This window comes from Brassica napus, chromosome C5, assembly GCF_020379485.1.
Source record: "Brassica napus cultivar Da-Ae chromosome C5, Da-Ae, whole genome shotgun sequence".
Lineage (NCBI taxonomy): Eukaryota > Viridiplantae > Streptophyta > Magnoliopsida > Brassicales > Brassicaceae > Brassica > Brassica napus.
Genome location: NC_063448.1, coordinates 21,709,011 through 21,727,584, shown reverse-complemented (window position 1 = coordinate 21,727,584; position 18,574 = coordinate 21,709,011). Strand labels below are relative to the sequence as shown.

General features: G+C 34.3%; 1 protein-coding gene and 1 non-coding gene across 2 annotated transcripts; one reads left to right on the top strand and one right to left on the bottom strand.

The window, feature by feature from the left end:
* Nucleotides 1–219: 219 nt before the first annotated feature.
* Nucleotides 220–326, top strand: LOC125588093. Its single transcript, XR_007324490.1, has one exon. It is a non-coding gene; the product is annotated as a small nucleolar RNA R71 (small nucleolar RNA).
* Nucleotides 327–13,867: 13,541 nt separating this feature from the next.
* LOC106372069 (CBL-interacting serine/threonine-protein kinase 23-like) lies at nucleotides 13,868–17,299 on the bottom strand. Its single transcript, XM_013812197.3, has 15 exons — nucleotides 16,729–17,299; nucleotides 16,589–16,651; nucleotides 16,362–16,433; nucleotides 16,167–16,274; nucleotides 15,987–16,067; nucleotides 15,829–15,882; nucleotides 15,613–15,738; nucleotides 15,405–15,494; nucleotides 15,155–15,274; nucleotides 14,952–15,077; nucleotides 14,740–14,856; nucleotides 14,583–14,639; nucleotides 14,425–14,499; nucleotides 14,246–14,324; nucleotides 13,868–14,162 (listed from the first exon to the last, which is right to left on the bottom strand). Exons 1-15 carry the CDS (start codon nucleotides 16,933–16,935, stop codon nucleotides 14,131–14,133), a joined length of 1,407 nt encoding a protein of 468 aa, XP_013667651.1. The 5' UTR covers nucleotides 16,936–17,299; the 3' UTR covers nucleotides 13,868–14,130.
* Between the last annotated feature and the right edge of the window lie 1,275 nt (nucleotides 17,300–18,574).

Below are 18,574 nucleotides of genomic sequence, written 5' to 3'. Positions count from 1 at the left end.
TTCAGCTCATCTATCTTCTTGGATTCATAACCAACACCCTTCTGGCTGGTGTCAAACCTTGACTTGCGGTTTGCTTTGCTGGATGACAGGTTGTTCAGCAAGGTGTAAGCTTCTTCAACAGTCTTGGTCATGAAATCACCATTACTTGCTGTGTCCATGGCATCTTGACTCTCTTCATGAACTCCATTATAGAAAATGTTCAGCAAGCTCACATCAGTGTAACCATGGTGAGGGCAGTCCTGTGTGTACTCCTTGAAACGCTCCCAAGCCTCATGAAAGCTTTCTGAATCAAGCTGCTGAAAGCTTCCAATTCTGCTTCTCAGATATGTGGACCTTGACTTGGTGAAGAAATGCTGTAGAAAAGCAGCTCTTGTCTCTTCCCATGTAGTAAGAGATCCTGGAGGGATGGACTTTAACCATCTGATAGCTTTATCAGCTAAGGAAAACGGGAACAACCTGCATTTCAAAGCGCCTTGAGGAACTCCATTATGTCTGCTGGTGTCACAGACTCGCTCAAAATGCTCCAAGTGATACATCGGGTCCTCAGACGGGTTTCCATGAAACGGATTTTTCTCCACCAAATTAATGAGACCAGTCTTGATCTCAAAGTCTCTTCTCTCAATGGGAGGTGGGCGAATCCCAGAACGATCGGCATAGAATGCATCTGGTGTATCATAATGTGCAAGCGTCATCCTAGGCATGCCATAGTCTCCAGCCTGTTGTCTTGCAGCTACACCAGCCTGCTGATTATCACCAGCATTGTTGCCTTCTCGTTCATCTACAGGAATTGGATTTTGCGGGTTGTCCTGAAACTGGTCTTCTTGGTGTTCAGCCATTTCAACCTCTTCAGCGGACTCAAGTCTTTTCTTTTTCACTTGTCTCTCTAGGCGGCCGAGCTCTAACTCCAAAGGTATTAAATTCGATGATCCTTTGCTTCTAGTATGAAATCCGCTCATTCACCTGAAAACACAAACAGAAAGAGAAAGACAGAAACATTAGACAAAATAAAAATGCTATAGTCTTAAACTGATCATTAACTCTAGGGTGACCAAATGGTCCCCGGCAACGGCGCCAAAAACTTGATGTGTCGAGTTTTAACCCGATTATCTAACTGCAAGTGCACAGTAAAGTACGCAGTAGTAATGCGGGATCGAATCCACAGGGACCGATGATCACACGTAGAGTTGCAGACAAGTTAATAGCTACAGCGAACAAAGATATAATTTTGATGGTTTTTATTTAATTTTCTTTAGTGTCACAAAACATAAACAAGCTGTAAAAAGATGATTTAAACGATTTGAAAACTATTTTAAAACAAACGTTGGGCATTGGGAATTCTCAGGGATTTCTTTTTAATCAAGATACAATTAATGGCAGACACAGGGATATATTAAGAACCGTCTAGAACTCAAACACGATATTAGAATTAACCTACTTCCGTAGCGCTAATTCTCTATGTTATAGAAATCTCCACACTAACTTCCGCTGAGTTTCAATTTCTAAACAAGCATTAAGAACAGGTTCAATATGTTCACAAAGCGCAATAACATCAACTTCCGAGGGTTAAGGACACTTTGCTCATCTAAAGTATTTTCGGAAGTTCAAACAATCACTTTCGGTGCATCAAACAATCTGAAATCATGAACTAAGTGATCAATTCAGTTCAAGCAGTAAGAAATCCATTAGATGAAGAACCAAAACGTAATCCCTTAGTCTACACACGTTTTATGAATCAAAACATCAAGAAATCCCCTATGAGAACCCCTAAACCCAACTAGATGACTACTCACACATAACTAAGCAAGTTGCAGACTACTATGATTTTGATGGTTTTTATTTAATTTTCTTTAGTGTCACAAAACATAAACAAGCTGTAAAAAGATGATTTAAACGATTTGAAAACTATTTTAAAACAAACGTTGGGCATTGGGAATTCTCAGGGATTTCTTTTTAATCAAGATACAATTAATGGCAGACACAGGGATATATTAAGAACCGTCTAGAACTCAAACACGATATTAGAATTAACCTACTTCCGTAGCGCTAATTCTCTATGTTATAGAAATCTCCACACTAACTTCCGCTGAATTTCAATTTCTAAACAAGCATTAAGAACAGGTTCAATATGTTCACAAAGCGCAATAACATCAACTTCCGAGGGTTAAGGACACTTTGCTCATCTAAAGTATTTTCGGAAGTTCAAACAATCACTTTCGGTGCATCAAACAATCTGAAATCATGAACTAAGTGATCAATTCAGTTCAAGCAGTAAGAAATCCATTAGATGAAGAACCAAAACGTAATCCCTTAGTCTACACACGTTTTATGAATCAAAACATCAAGAAATCCCCTATGAGAACCCCTAAACCCAACTAGATGACTACTCACACATAACTAAGCAAGAACAACACGATTTTGATGAAGAAAACATGATAAGATTGAATTAAAACAGAGGAAAAGTTCAGAAGATCTTCTCCAAATGGTTTTGAGATGAACTCCTTTACAAATCTTCACAAATCACACAAAACAAGATAAAAACTCTCAAATCTCTCTCAAGAACTTGTAAATCTCCTTCTTGGTCGTCCCTGGTCTTTTCTGAGTCTCAAAAGTCGAGTTCTTCTGTCTATTATTGAGGGGAGTGGGTAAAAAGGAGTGAAAAGCTCGTTTGTGCGTGTGGAGCCCGTAGAGCGTGGGATCGGTCGATCCACATGGACCGGATCGGTCGATCTAGTGCATGAAAGCGTGGGATCGGTCGATCCACATGTACCGGATCGGGCGATCTCACGTCCTGTGCGATCAATACTTCTCATTCGGTCCATTGTTCGGTCCATCTTGCTTCTGAATAAATCCCGAATGCGTTCTTTTCTTGCAAGCTATCTAGTAACCTGCATATTACACTTAAGAACACCAAAACGCATCAAATAGACCAAAACATTAATTAAAACCGACCATTTAATTTTTCCAAAATGAGTTTAAAACCGTTAAAAACACGGAATATCAATTGGTCGCTCGGGTCTTGAAGGGGAGATACTACAAATTAACCTCGCCGCTGAGAGTAAACTCGGCTAGCTGCCCATCTTATGTGTGGACTAGCATTTCTGCTGCAAGGAAGTTGTTATTGCTGGGAATCAGACAGAAGATACACTCAGGTTATGAAGTAAAGGTGTGGGAGGATCCGTGGATCCCAACGATCCCAGCGAGGCCGGCTGTCCATGTGGCACCAGTAATGCATCCTAACATGAGAGTAAGCGATCTCATTGATCAGATAGGGAAGGATTGGGATGTTGGATTATTGGAGAATTATGTAAATCCCGAGGACATACCGCTTATAAGGAGTTTGGCCATAAGTTCATCTCACCGGCGCGATACTTTTTGCTGGAGCTACACAAGGAATGGCCAATACTCGGTTAAATCTGGATATTGGGTGGCCCATAATCTATTGAAGACGGCGGAAGCACATGAGATATTGGAACCGAGTATTACCAAGCTTCAAGCTTTTGCTTGGAAGTTAAAAGCGCCTACGAAAATATGTCATCTTATTTGGCAGTTATTGACTGGGCATGTTGCAGTAACAAGGAATTTAGCAAGACGAAATATGCGATGTGATAACTATTGCCCAAGATGCGGAGATTTGGATGAATTAGTCACACATGCTATCTTTGAATGCCCGCCAGCGCTACAAGCTTGGACCTTATCGACAACCCCAACAAGCCCTGAGGTATTTCCACTACCAAGTGTCTACGCCAATATGGACTACCTATTCTGGAGAAAAAACTCTATTATTGAGCCGGAACAAGACAGAGATCCTTTTCCCTGGATAATTTGGTATATCTGGAAAGCTAGGAATGATAAACTATTCAAGGGGATAGATAGAGATCCTTTGGAGTTAGTCCGCTATGCAGAGAGTGAATGTCAGGCCTGGTTTACTGCGAACGATGTGGCACAACCTATGGTACAAGAGACTAATATAGAGAACCCACAAGTCATAAGCTTGGGTAATATTTGCTTGTTGGATGGATCTTGGACAACATCTGCCAACTTCAGTGGACTTGGATGGGTTTGGATGGACAATACGGGAAATACTCAGCTCATGGGGATGAAGAATATTCCTCGACGTGAATCAGCCTTGCATTCGGAAGTAGAAGCGCTACGGTGGGCAATGGAGAATATGCTACAGCACTCAACATGCCAGCGCTTTGGGACGGATTGTAAGGAGCTGATCACAATGTTAGATGATCCTCATGTGTGGCCTAGCTTTGCGACGGAATTGGAGAGGATAGAGACGCTACGGATATGCTTCCCGGAGTTTAGCATCAATCATGTTCCACGAGCGAGAAATCAATTTTCAGACTTTTTATCTAAGAATGCTAGATCCTTCCATAGGGAGTTACTTTTCATTGGTTGTTCTATTCCGGTCTGGTTACCCAGACCACCTCAAGCCTGAGTAATAGAATGGCCGTTCGATGTCAAAAAAAAAAAAAAAAAAGCTACGGAATTACCTAATATGATTTACATATATACGGGAATTAATGATTATGAATAATAAAGATTTGATAACATTTTTTGCATCCTTCTTCATTTTTGTTTAAATTTATATTATTAAAAAAACTTAAACAATCACATTAACCATATAATAAAAAAATTAGATTTTTTCTTATATGTTATATTTTGAATTTTTTAAAATGACTTTAAATTACAAAAATGAGGAAACCTTTATATGTTATATATTTTTTTTAAACGACTTTAAAATACAAAATGAGGACACCATATATGTTATATTTTTCTTATATGTTAGAATTTTCTTATATGTTATATTTTGAATTTTTTTTAAAAGACTTTAAATTACAAAAATGTAAGTTTTCCTTAAGTATACGACTAAAAACATTAAAATGACATGTATCAATTCGATGGTTGATTTGAAAGCTTTCAAAACCATATGGAAGATAAAAGTCAAAATAATTCAACTGTGAAAACAATACTGTTCACTTTGTTCAAGAATGTGTTAGCTGGAAAAAATAAGGTTTTTATGTCATATTTTGTTTAATGTCCTAGAGAACATTATATTAACCTAAAATATAAGAAGTGTGTATTCTTTCATTAAATAAAAGCTACAGAATTACCTAATATGATTTACATATATATGATAATTAATGATTATGAATAATAAATATTTGATAACAATTTTTGCATCCTTCTTCATTTTTGTTTAATTTTATATTATTAAAAAAATAAACAATCACATTAACCATATAATAAAAAATTAGATTTTTTCTTATATGTTATATTTTGAATTTTTTAAAATGATCTTAAATTACAAAAATGAGGAAACCTTATATGTTATTTGTTTTTAAAAACGACTTTAAAATACAAAAATGAGGACACCTTATATGTTAGATTTTTTCTTATATGTTATATTTTGAATTTTTTAAAACAACTTTAAATTACAAGAATGTAAGTTTTCCTTAAGTATACGACTAAAAACATTAAAATGACATGTATCATTTCGATGGTTGATTTGAAAGCTTTCAAAACCATATGTAAGTTAAAAGTCAAAATAATTCAACTGTGAAAACAATACTATTCACTTTTTCAAAATTGTGTTCGAGGAAAAAAAATAAGGTTTTTATGTCATAATTTGTTTAATGTCCACTAGAGAACATTATATTAACCTAAAATATAAGAAGTGTGTATTTGTTCCCTAAATAAAAGCTACGAAATTACCTAATATGATTTACATATATATGGCAATTAATGATTATGAATAATAAGGATTTGATAACAATTTTTGCATCCTTCTTCATTTTGTTTAATTTTATATTATTAAAAAAAATAAACAATAACATTAACCATATAATAAAAATTAGATTTTTTCTTATATGTAATATTTTGAATTTTTTAAAATGATTTTAAATTACAAAAATGAGGAAACCTTATATGTTATTTTTTTTTAAAAAACGACTTCAAAATACAAAAATGAGGACACCTTATATGTTAGATTTTTCTTATATGTTAGATTTTTTCTTAGATGTTATATTTTGAATTTTTTAAAACGACTTTAAATTACAAAAATGTAAGTTTTCCTTAAGTATACGACTAAAAACATTAAAATCACATGTATCAATTCGATGGTTGATTTGAAAGCTTTCAAAACCATATGGAAGATAAAATTCAAAATAATTCAAATGTGAAAACAATACTGTTCACTTTTTTCAAGAATGTGTTGGAAAAAATAAGGTTTTTATGTTATAATTTGTTTAATGTCCAATCCGATCAACCCATGATGTATTAATTATAGTTTTGTTCCATTATTTTTAATAAAAATTGATCCGATCCATCGGAAAAAAATTATATAATAACAACAAAAAATATTTTATATATATAAATAAAATGATCACATATATAAAAAAAACTATCGATAATATATATATAAATAAACTCACCCTGCGCAAAGCGCAGGTCTTATCCTAGTACAGATTAAGATTGTTCTTGAACATCCACCGTCTTTTATGCCGCTTTGTAATTATTTCATGATTTTATGATTTCTCTTATGGATTTCTCACTATTTTTAATTTTATTGATTATTAATATTGTTGCTTTGGCAGCTCATCAGGTGGTTTTTTAGATCATCAGACATATGGTGATCAGGGTGGAGCTCATAGGAGGTCCAAGGAGACATGCATGTTCCTCTGCGTCGTCCTACAAGAAAATAACTCTGTAATGGAATGCATACAGCTCATGATGGTATTGTGTCATCAGTTAAGTTTGTTTTGATATATATTGGTCTGCTGCAGGTCCCTTACATGCACCATCTCATGATTCTAGATCATCGGATTTTAGAGCTATCAGACTTGAAGTTAGGGGTGTGAGTTTTGGGGGAAAACTTTCTAAAGTGTTTAGAAAGATTCATATGCATTTGGATCTCACCGATTTCAAAGATGGTTCAACGATATAAAGCTGATGCGCGAGAGTTTGTTATACCCAATCATAGGTCTCTTCTCAGCAGCCAGCACGGATGTAGAAGCTACCAACATGCGAGAATACAACAAGCTGGTGGACATCCAAAAGGTAGTTATCTAACCTATCTTAGCGTATATTACAGGTATGTATGTTCGGCTTTGGAACATTCCTCATCATCTCTTCTTCATACGCCAATAATCTCAACTTAAAGACTATTTTCATTGGATTATGGAAATACACACGATTGTTAAGTAGCAAAAGTATATTAGACATAAATATGTGCAGATTTCATAACAGTGTAGCGTATGTCGGACTCATGGGACTCACCTATCTCAGCGTCATGTTCGTATTTAAATTTGTAATCCACATGTAAATGGTACATAGATACATCTCTTTCTCCCTCTCTTTGCAAGTTCAGGTTTGAAATTCAGAGTGAGAGAATATATATATATATATATAACCCTGCCTAAAGGGGTTAGAGTGAGTGGGAAAGATGTGAAGATGATACTCATGCTCATAACTGCTTACCTCAAAGAGTCTCTGCTTCAACTCAAGGCCATTTCCTCTGGCGATCCATCCACCTCCCTCAAGGTTAGTCTTCTTATGCACATCTCTTTATCTTTCTCGCTTTATTGAGCTTAACAAATAGGAGATTGTGGTATCAATGTTCATTCTTGGAAGTGGTGATTTTCGTCTTAGCCAGGTGTGGCTCTTCCCCACTCTCTTGACGTGCAGCATATTAATCTTTGGAATCTTCTAGAAGGGTGAGCTGGCGGAGTGTGGCTGATTATGGGACGACATGGTGAAAGGATATGCAAGCCAAATGGTTGAAAGGCTGACTGATCACGCATAACATTTTGATCGAAGGATTGTTAAAGGAGCCAAGGTTCTTCAAGACATGCTGGAGAATGGCTGTTTCCCTAATAAAATGACGTTTTTTGATAATGTTCAAAGGGTTTCATGACTTAAGGAAAGAAGAGAATAAGATTTAAGTGGTAACCAGTGCCGGCCCTGGACGGAAGCGGAAGAAGCTTGTGCTTCCGGCCGCCGTGAGATTATGTTAATTAGCGGCCACAAATTTAACAAAAGTTCTCTACAGCACTAATGGTTGCGATGCTCTTATGTGGACCAGAGGAAGTAGGTTCAATTCTTCCTCTTTAACTTTTTAAAAAATATTAGAATCAACTAATTTATAGGCCATTTTATTAATATTTGCTTCTGGTCTCATAAATACTGGGACAGGCTCTGGTGGTAACAATGGTGTTCTGAAAGGGAAAACGATAAAGAATCTTGGGAAATATTCTTAACGGTGAACTACAAAGAAATTGCAAAGCTATATTACTTTGAAGCATCCTCCAGGTTTCTTTCTTTAAAGTTAAAAACACTATCAAAATTATAAAATTAAATGTGTTTTCTAATTTATGAACACTTTGTTCATTTCAGATTCAGGAGAAATATTACCTCCTTAGTATATCATGTGTAACATAAAAGATTATATATTTCAATATGACAGTAAAAAATTTGATGTCAAGTTGAAGTCTTTATGACAATATTTCAATAATGCAGCAAAAAATTGATTTCAATAATACTGTTCAGTTATGTTCTCTTTTCAACTGAGCTTATAAGTCCAACTACAATCTATCCAGTACAATTAGTTGTTCACGAAAATACTTTCTTCACTACATTTTCCGCCCATTAAGGCCAAACAAACACTAAAACCTATTGTATGCATTTTACAAAGGGCAATTTAAAATTACAACAGAAAAATACAAAAAAAACAGCCAAAATTGTAAGTACAATCAATTTTTTTAAAACCCCATAAAATAAACCCCAACAATATTAACTAATCTGCCTATACAAAAAAATACACAACACCAACCACTGCAAAAAGTAGAACAGTTCATCGCCGCACTCCAATCAATAACCACAGCAAAAAAAAACATCAACAACTACGTCCACGCCCATGCGTTTGTGTGGGGGATCTGCCCCTAGTAAGAAGAAAAGAAGAGTTTGTTTCTTTTAATGATTGTGAAAGTCATGAACATCCTATGTGGTGCATTTGTGTCTACCATCGTCAATGTTCTTATATACAACAAAATGTTCGGAAATTATATTTAAGAACAAATTAATGCGCGAAAACGAGTAGAACCTGGATAAGAAAAAAAAAACAAATGATGTTACTTTTTTTTTTGATAGTAAATATTGAGTAAGCAACATCTATTTTATTAAAACTAAAAACACACATAAAATCACGAAACTTTTTGCCCAAAAGAAAATCATGAAAATAATTTTATATCGAATATATACAAAACTTTTGTTTTCAATGTCAACAATATCCTTCTTGTTTTTTGTTTGTTTGTTTTTTTTTTTTTTGGTATAGATCTTGTTGGTTCAATATGGTTGATCTTCAGATTTATATTTATGTGAAAACTAGGGACATTTCCCCGCGCAAGCGCGGAGCTGTGGACAGAGTTCTTGTTTCATCTCAATATTTGTTAGGGTTATTGTAGCTGTGGATTTTGCGTTTTGAGTTGATAATTGTTTTTCAAGTATTTTATTGTTATATGGTTAGAGTTGTGATGATGAACTGTGTATGTATTGTTCTCCAGTCATGAAAGACTAAACTGTGTTAGTAATGTGATTGATATAGTTCGTGGTGTTGCTTGTTGTGTCACTAAGACTTATTGTTTGTTTGTCTTTTTAATTTGTTAATTGTACTGTTGAGATTACATAAATTATATTAATGTTGTTGAGAGTACTTTTTGTTTCTGGATATTTTTTCTCCAGTTTAGCTGTGTAAGTTGTGTGTATTAAGTAATAATTTTTTTTATTCTTATTATGTTGGTTATATATTTTTTTTAATTTTAAACTTGTTGTTTTTACCGGACCTTTAAAACAAATACATGAAGACTTGTAAAAATAGCAATAAAATGAGTGACAATTAGTATTTAGGCTTTAATGAATTTTAAACGAATATATGTATTTCTCATAAGAAGACAATAGCATTGGTCTGTTAACATTGAGTATGTAAGCTATTTTCATAAGACAAAAAGAGTGAACAGGTGGAGATGTTGTTGCCGCCTTTGTGTTTGTTGAGATTGTCTCTTGTATCTCATGGTGTGGTTGTGTTTGTTTCTCTTTTATTTGATGGGTAATATGTAAACAAAAATTATTGTTAATTGTATTTATCAGAGTTTATAACTTAGTCTGCTTTTTTGTTTAGGTAATTTCACTGATCTTGGTTGTCTTCTTCGTAAGCATCTGCGAAAGTAAGTTTGTAAATTGTTAAATAGTTGGTCATGTAGTTTGTATTTGTTTAGCTGGTTCAATGTATGTGTCGTTGAGTTTTAGTTGAGTTGATTAGTTTGGTATATTTGTTTTGAAGTTTATTTGTAAGATTAGACAAAAAGAGAGGTGATCATTAACGATTCGTCTTTTTTAAGATTCTAGTTTTTGGTGTTTTGATGGTTTGGGTTATTGTGGTTTCTTTTAAGTTGTAAAATAAAGATTTGTGTAAAATTAGATTGATAAGTAATAGAGATAAATAGACGATCACAAATCTTGGGTAGGAAATATTTTTGATTATTGATGTTAGCACAATATAGACAATAATATAAAGGGAATTATGTGTTAATTATTTCTTACGGATCAATGAGGAGACGGATAACGACTCGAGTTGTTTCTTTGGTGAGGTCAAAGCCCTGGACAGAACAGATTTGCCCAACCATATCTGCAAGTTTAAATATCAGTTATGATATCGAAACATAATATAAACTCAGATGCAATATGATAATATACATGGGAGTTCTAGGTTTGTGTTCGCAATCACTTGGAGATTGTCGAACAGTTTAATCTTGACTGGAGATTGATCTCAGGGGCACCTGTGATGATTTCATCAATAATGGTTAGTGAGATGAAACGAATGAGGAATTAATGATCAGTTATCTTGTACATGCTTGAGCACCTAGCAACCTCAAAACGATCAACTTTCACAATGGAACATGCTTTCAAAGATGGCATGTAATGATTAGCACATCCGACGGGAGTAAAACTATGAATCACGAAATCTGCAAATTATATTATTCAACAAAGAATCAGGAAATCAATTAAAACAATTATGTTAAATAAGTGTGATAGATCGAAGATTAACTTACCTTTTCATCAAAGAAGAGAACCGTGATTCCCACAAACTTCTTGTCTTTCTTGAAGTTCAGGGAATCCCAGAAGCGGAGGAAACCAGAGGCTATGCTCTGACTACTATGACCAAGAAGGAGAGACTCGAAGGTTGAGTGACGGACGCCGGGACGCCAGTTTGAGGAACTGGAGAGGCAGAGAGAAACATTTTCTAGAAGATGGTTAAAGTTAAGAGGAATCAATGAGTTTTGTGGAGATGCAGATTGGGTTCATCAAAGATGAGAATCATATATATAGGGTTTACAGAGGGACTACAAATCAGGAACATGTATGATCAAGCTATTTAAGATGGGAACATGAAGAGTTCACCGGTGAAAAAATAGATTACGAACAGACACACAGCGAAACTCTGTAACTCAAACTTGTTTGAGACAATGATGAAAAGAATTCAAACTCATGTTAAACGACAACAGTTTACAATACGGGAAAACTATAATTATTGCAAACTTGAGATTTTTTTTATATAATGTGTTGAATCTCATTTAAAAATGAAACCCATAATATACTTGGAGGTCCGACCCTCAGACGAAGCCGAAGAAGCAAGGGCTTCCTACCTTCATAAATATATATTATGTTCGGCCATTAATGTACAAAGTATCATTTAACTTAGTGGTACAAATGTTAGTGTTTATATCTCAATAATCTGGATTCAAACCATGGGTTTGACACTTTTTCACACTTTTAAAAAGTGGAATCCACAAAACGCTAACGTGACGCACTGAGGAATGAGCAACAACTATTATAATATAGATTTTGTTTCCTTGAGACCCGGTGCATGTTTGAATGTTTCTAGGTACGCATGGATACATTAATCGGTATTAAATTAGTCAATAATTTATATATTAGTTTGCATATCTTCACACCGGATAACAGACTTTTTTTCCTTATTCTTCTTCTTACTTTCATGTTTTTATTTCCTAGTTTGCATTGTATTACTTTCTAATATCGTCCCTTTTGATCTCTGCTTGGTAGGAATGCGATGGTGGTTATGCATTTTGCGTCATTTATTCCTACGGCGAAGGATAACATTTTTGTGGAAGGTATTAATCGGCGTGAGAGTAGTAGTGAGGAGATAATAATATTGAATCGTATGTCACAAGATCGTATTTGATCAATAATAAGGATAGCAAATATTGCGGTGAAGTAAAAACGTTAATATACATTAGACATGGAATGTGCAACAACACTCTTAGTCTCACCTAAAATCATAAGTTATGTGAAAAGTTTGATGTTATATTTCGGTTCAGGTAATTTATATGGTATTCCGGTAACAGGCGATTTAGGCCCTGGTTCAAACGCTTCGGTTGCGGGTGCAGGAGTTTGCGGAAGCGAATGGTTGCGATTTCAAGCGTTATTAAATGTTTCGTATGACTGGCACAAATGTTTTTGTGATAAAGTGATAAATATAATTTTTGTATTTATTATAATAATATGACAAATTAAACTTTCTAATTTTTTGACTATCATTTTAAATCTTCAACCAGATATTTTATCACAAAAACACTTTTTTGAACGAAAATCACAAAAAACACTCAACCTGGTTTACTTGATCATCAAGTCAAAAAAGTGACTAAAACTGTTCATTTACGGATAAAACCTGATGATGATGATGTGTCAGTTTCTAATAAACACAAAAAAATAAATAAATAAATTATTAAAATAAATAAAATCAGAAAATTAAATAAAAATTAGAAAAATGATTTTTAGACAATTTATAAATATTATTGGTATTTTTTAGTTAATTTTTTTTAAAAAAAATACAAAAGAATTATTTATTTTCTGATTTTATTTCTTTCAATAATTGATTTTTTTATTTTTTTATTATTTTCTATTTATTAGAAACTAACACATCGTCAGTTTTTATCTGTAAATGAACAGTTTCAGTCATTTTTTGTCTTGATAAACAAGTAAGCAAACTGAGTGTTTTTGTGATAAAAACAAAGTTGATTTTGTGATAAAAACAAAGTTGATTTTGTGATAAAAAAAAAGTTGATTTTGGAACAACAAAGTTTTTAGTAACCTAGACATTGACCCAGCAGGGAAATGCTTCAGATAGCGGAAATAGAGTTAATACTATGGGTTGAGGTACAACTGAATATACCTCGGACAACACAACCGGTAGAAGCCAGGAATCTACCATCTATTCCAGGACGATGGTGCTTTACAGATGAATCGTGGAAAGAAAAGGAGCCTTACTGAGGACAAGGTTGTGTAGTACTCTAGAGGGTTTTGATGGATTGATGAGGGAATGAAATGTTAGGGAAACTCTTTCACCTCTTCGTTCGGAGGTGGAAGCACTAATATGGGCAATGGAATGTATGACGAATTTGCGTCAGTTTCAGGTTACGTTCACAACGGATTGTTTTCAGTTGGTGAAGATGGTTTCAGAATGGCCAGCGTTTCAGAAGACGTTAGGAATTTGAAGAAAAAATTCACCCATTCAGAGATCATTCATGTATTTCGGACAGAGAATACAAAGACGGACAATCTAGCATGTAGTGTCAGAAGACAACCGTCGTTCACATAGATCCAAAATTACCAGTTTGATTTACATAATCAGTATGAGTTTGTATACGTTAATGATAAAAAAAATGTTGGATAGAAGGTTTAAAGTGATAGTTAAAAAATTAAACGTGACTTTTGAAGGTTTTTATGCAATTTTCCTCAAAAAAAAACGATACTTTTGTTTTTAATCAACAAAAAAAAACGATTCGAATATGTAGATAGAGCTTTTACTTTCAAACAAGGATACCCTTTCGTACACGCATATGCTATTCACAACATTCCATGGAATCAAACAAAGACAAAATTTAATCAAATTCCCCCAATATATAGAGTTTCAAACATCAGCTTCGCTCCACCTTTTGACCCTTCCTTTTATATAACTTCAAAACCACTCGCAAACCCCAAGTACAGCAATTTATAACGAACAAAATCTATATCAAAAGCAAACGCAAACTGTTTCACAATTGTCTGGTATCAAGAAGCAGCCACTGCACCATTAGTACCACCTGAAACAAAAACAGGATTTGTGTTGTTGTTTCATCTACTTTCTTGGCTTCTTTAATAGATTATGTCAATGAAGAATGCTTACCTTCGGTTCCTTCCTCTTTCTCTTCGTCGATTGTCTTCCAAACAATGTCCTTAAGACCCATGGTCAGGTTCTTGTAAAACTAAAACAAGAAAAAGAAAAGCAAAAGGCATAAGATTATCAACTTCTTCAGAACCAAACCCACGACATTAAGATGCAACTCAAGCCTTGCATATGCATACCTTGTGGAACTCCAAGGTGTCACCCCCTGATTTTCGCATTTCAACCATATAAAGCGATGGAGCAACTTGAAAAACCTGAATTAGCTTGAGATTAGGGTCCAACACAGAGATACATCATACAAAAGGGTGATCAGTCACTGGTCACTAAGAAAGCTAACCTCAGTTGTGACTGCTAACTGGCCCTTGCGGCCTGACTTTTCTCCAAGAAGCTTCATCTGGATGAGTCAAGAAATGGTATAAGGGTGTAATCACGGGTATCTAACGAATAAATACAATTTTCACAGCATATAGATGAATATGTAACGGGAACCCAACCTTGTAGTTATTTTTCTTGACATCAAAGCCCATAGGTGCAGCTGCTGCCTCAATTTTGGTGACTATGTCATTAGCCGGACATTTGGAAGTAAACTGAGTTTTCCGTTTAACAAGCCCCTGAATCCAAATGATATATGCTTTATCACTAAACTAAGAATGACAACTTCCACAAAAAACAAAGGCTTTACTTATTACTTATTAGAAATCTGTACCGTTTGCTTTTCGAAAAGTGAACCAAGATTGAGACCCTGGGATGTTGAGATGAGCTCAAAAGCATTCATAGTTACTGGTGTTTTAGGTCCTTCTCCTCGCCTCTCCACAACTAGGTTCTTAGACTCCTAATATCCAACAAAAACAACAAGCTAAGCAATCATCCAAAGTTCATAAAAATGTAGTTAACTCAGATAAGCCTTACCCCTAGATGATCAAAAATAGCATCAACATCATCAAGGCTGACGTTTGCGTTTTCAAATTTGGGTGCTTTGTACCCTTTTTTGAACCACTCATTTTCAATGACTTCGGCAAGTGTAATCCTCTGTCCAATATACAGATAAAATCAGTGTAAAAACATCAGATATACTCAAACCAATAGAAGCTTTTGCCTCCTCTGACGGCATAGAACAAATGAAACCTTCTCAACAACAAAAAGAGAGAGAAAAATATACCGTTGCTGGATTGGGATCCAGAATCCTTTTGATTAGCTTCTTAGCACTTGCAGAGAACCAGGGAGGGCAGGTAAATTCGGCTTTGAATATCTGTAATCATAAAGACATAAGACTCTTATAGCTTTACCCTACTTGAAACCTTTTTTTACCATAGCATGCGAAATGAATATGCATCAGAGAAAGAAAAAAGCAAAGCAAAGCATAGCACCTTTTTATATAACGAAGTTAAGTTGGAATCTTCAAAAGGTAAATAGCCAGCCATTAAGACAAAGAGAATCACACCACAAGACCACAAATCAGCCTTTGCTCCATCATAACCTTTGTTGTTGATTACCTAGAGAGACAAAAAAATAGATGGCTAAAGAGACCAGGAAAGAATAAGACGTCAAGATTCAAGACACTTGAAAATGTCAATAGATATTACCTCGGGAGCAACATAATTGGGAGTTCCACATGTTGTATGAAGTAAACCATCCTCCTAAAGAAGAAGGGTCACAAAAATCAGCATTGATGATTATAGAAAACTTTATCCTTAAGAGACTATAGTAGCAGTATCATCAAAACAACATGATAGAAGCTCACCCGGACTTGCTGAGGTAGAGCACTTAATCCAAAATCAGACACTTTGAGAGTACCGTTTGCATCCAAGAGCAAATTCTCTGGCTGCAACCAGAAAAAAAAATGCAACATGGTTTATAAAAAATTGAAAGCATATAACTCTTGATACAAATTCAAGACCAGAAAAGAATAAGATTGGGTAACCTTAAGGTCTCTGTGATAAACTCCTCTGCTATGGCAATAGTCCACAGCATTAATAAGCTGCTGGAAGTACTTCCTGGCCTCATCTTCCTTCAACCTCCCACTGCTTGACTATTACACATGACAAATCAAGTCCACTTGTTAACTCGTGATATCATTTATAAACAAACATGTTCAATGGAAAGAGAGAAAGCTTACAATTTTATCGAAAAGCTCTCCACCAGTAACGAATTCCAAAACAAAGTAGATCTTAGTTTTGCTAGCCATCACCTGCAATAAAATAACACTATTAATTATATATACGAGATAGGCCAGGGAGGGACCACTTATTATGTTCCCTAACTTCAAACTAAGCTTTTTCGATTCTAAACATGTAAGCAACCGAGTAAAAGGGAAGAAGAGACAAGAGAGTTAGAGAGCAAAACCTCATACATACGGATGACATTCGGATGCTTGATGAGTTTCATTGTCGAAATCTCACGCTTGATCTGAACAGAAACAGACAAAAAACCGCCCAAGTCAAAACATGTTGGGTAAGGAAGAGAGGAGAGGGATTGGTCTAAACCTGAGCGATCATTTTGGTTTTCAAGACTTTCTCTTTATCAATGACTTTAATGGCGACACTCTCTCCGTTCTCAACATTCCTGGCGAACTTGACCTTAGCGAATGTTCCTTCCCCCAGAGTTTTCCCAAGCTCGTACTTACCCACTCGCGTCCCTGAAGACCCAGAAGTCGTTGTTGAACGCCAAGGTGTTGCTCGAGAAGCCATCATCTCTATCTCTTTCTATCTTCTAGATTCGTTCTTCTTCGATGTTTAAAGACCTTTTCAGGATCGCTTCTTCTTGCATGGCTGCCATACCTGAGATTTCGCAACGCTCATCTTTGTCTCCAGAAGAAGAATCCTAAGACTCCGTGAATCCCCCTAAAACGGAAATTCAACTCTCGTGGGGGCGGGCGGAGGAGAGAATATTCAAATCGGACGACGACCCATCAAAGACGACGAAGTTATCGAATTTGAAGTGAATTGAAAAGTTTCGCAAATTCTCGGCAGCGAGACCAAAAAAAATCCGAAGCCGATTTTGATGCGAAAAAGAGCGAGAGAGAGAGATAGAGAGAAAGGGGGAAGCTTTCTGATTCGATCGGAGGAGGAAGGGAATTTAAAGTTATATTTATAAGGATTTATATTCTTTTTCATTATTTAACGTAGTAATGTTAATGTCAGAATCAATTGTTTATTTTACTCTACAAAAAATAATTGTCTATTTAATTCTTGCTGGTCTGCTTAGACCATTTCCAATGTGTATTTTCTGTTTGTTTTCAATAGATTTTTTTTGTTTAATAATATGTTTATAAATGTTATCTTCTTTTAATATAGAAAGGATATTATTTTTTACTTTTTAATATAGAGAAAAATATACCAATATCTATTTAATAAGAAATATAAGTTAATGGGAGGATAATATCTTTTATAATAATACTTGAAGTCAAATATAGATATAAATTGAAAATTCTCCTTTTGCTACATTTGAAATAAATAATATGATCAATATTTTGTTATTAGGTTTAATCACATATTTAAACCTTGATCTTTCGTCATTTATTATTATTTTTGATTATAGTATTTTTTTTATTCTATCCGTTATGAGTATCATAATATGATTAACCCATGAATCCTTAAAGATTAAGATATACTACAGTTTTAAACTCTGAGATTCCAAACATATATATAAAACTTATAAAAAATTTAAAAAAATTATTTTCTATGTTTCATATTAAGTGTCGGGTTCTACCGGTGACCATTCTGAAAACAAGATAAACGAAAAGGAAATAAATGTAGAAGAATAAAATAGCAGGAATGAAATGGAATAATTGTTTTTTCTCAATTCTAATAAAAAAATAATTTTATTCTTTATTTCTCTACAAAAAAAAGAATAAAAAGGAATGAGAAAAAATTATTTCTTGGGAATGATAATTTTTTAAAGAACGTTGGGGAAATACATTATTCCTCGTTTTAACTCTTAAATTTTATTTCATTATAAATGTTGTTTTACGTTTCTAATGCACAAATTTAATAAAAAATTTAATTTTTACCCTTATTTTAATTTATTAATAAAACTAAACAAAAATTATATTAAATAAGAATAAAACAGAAAATTTGACAATTTCTTAATTCATGTGAAAAAACTTAAACAACATTTTTTATGAAACGCAAGGAAGATATTAAATCTGGAATAACTACTTTGAAAATGTCCACTTGAGCTTTTGATGTTGCGGAAAAGCCGTTAGAAGTATCAAGGAGCCACGAGCCCTAATTCAAGACTATTAATGAATCGCAAAAGGGCAGTATCAGATCAGAAGTTCTTAATTTTTTAACTGGAAAGATATATTTTATTAGATACAAATCATAGGTT